Source organism: Monoraphidium neglectum (assembly GCF_000611645.1).
Source record: "Monoraphidium neglectum strain SAG 48.87 unplaced genomic scaffold scaffold02300, whole genome shotgun sequence".
NCBI lineage: Eukaryota > Viridiplantae > Chlorophyta > Chlorophyceae > Sphaeropleales > Selenastraceae > Monoraphidium > Monoraphidium neglectum.
In genome coordinates, this window is record NW_014011328.1 from 1 (window position 1) to 823 (window position 823).

Genomic DNA, 823 nt, shown 5'->3' on the forward strand with positions numbered 1-823 from the left:
GTCGTCAGGTGAGACTGGCAGGGGTCATGGCTAACGAAGACTGCTAGCGACCTGGGTGGCGGCTCGGGACGCCTCAGACGCAAAGTCACACAAACTCCTATGTACAAGCGGCAGTTCTGCAGCAACTGTGCTGTGACTGAACCCCCTTGCCTCCGTCGCAGTTTAAAGAGGAACACTTCCGCCTACCCTGGTGCCCCGCCACTGCACCTGCTCATGCCGCACCCACGCCCTCTGCCGCAGGTCCCTGCCGTCCACCTTCTTCCGCATCAACGTCGTCGGCTCCAAGACAGACATCAAGGTCAGGGGCCAGCCCAGCCGCGCCGTGCTTGCGCCGCCGCCGCCGCCGCGCACTGTGCCTGCGCCCCCGCCTGCGCCCCCGTCAGCACCGGGCGGGGGCCAGGGGCAGCCGCATGAGGCGCGGGAGGCGTGGCTGGCAGGGCGGCGGCCAGCGGCGGGGCAGCAGGACCAGCAGCAGCAGCAGCAGCAGCAGCGGCAGCCGGTTGCAGCCCTTGACGCATATGTGGTGATTCGCGGCCAGTCCCCTCAAGGAGGGGCGCCTGCTGAAGCCTCGGCCGTACGGTCGACGGCGGCCCCAGGGCGGGAGCCAGGGCCTGGCGAGAGCCCCGTCTGCAGCGCAGCGGCCTTGCGGCCGCCGGCCGGGCCGCCTCAGCAGCCGGCGCCCCCCGCGGCGCACCACCGCGCGCCGCGCGACGCGATGCCCGTGATCTACGAGCTGCGCCGCGGCGCGATGGGCGGCCGGGGCCACGGGCACCACGGCGGCGGGCCGGACGGCGGCGGGCGGGGCGGGGGCAAGGGGCGGGGC

At 73.4% G+C, this 823-nt stretch overlaps 1 protein-coding gene across 1 annotated transcript in view; it reads left to right on the top strand.

Annotated features, from left to right (window-relative positions):
• Positions 1-99: 99 nt before the first annotated feature.
• MNEG_10402 (hypothetical protein) overlaps positions 100-823 on the top strand; it is a gene marked incomplete at both ends in the record, with an annotated part of 8,696 nt that continues 7,972 nt past the window's right edge. The window contains 2 exons of the mRNA XM_014041125.1: positions 100-113; positions 241-298. Of these exons, the coding sequence (XP_013896579.1) occupies positions 100-113; positions 241-298 (72 nt within the window). The remainder of the gene's footprint in view (positions 114-240; positions 299-823) is intronic.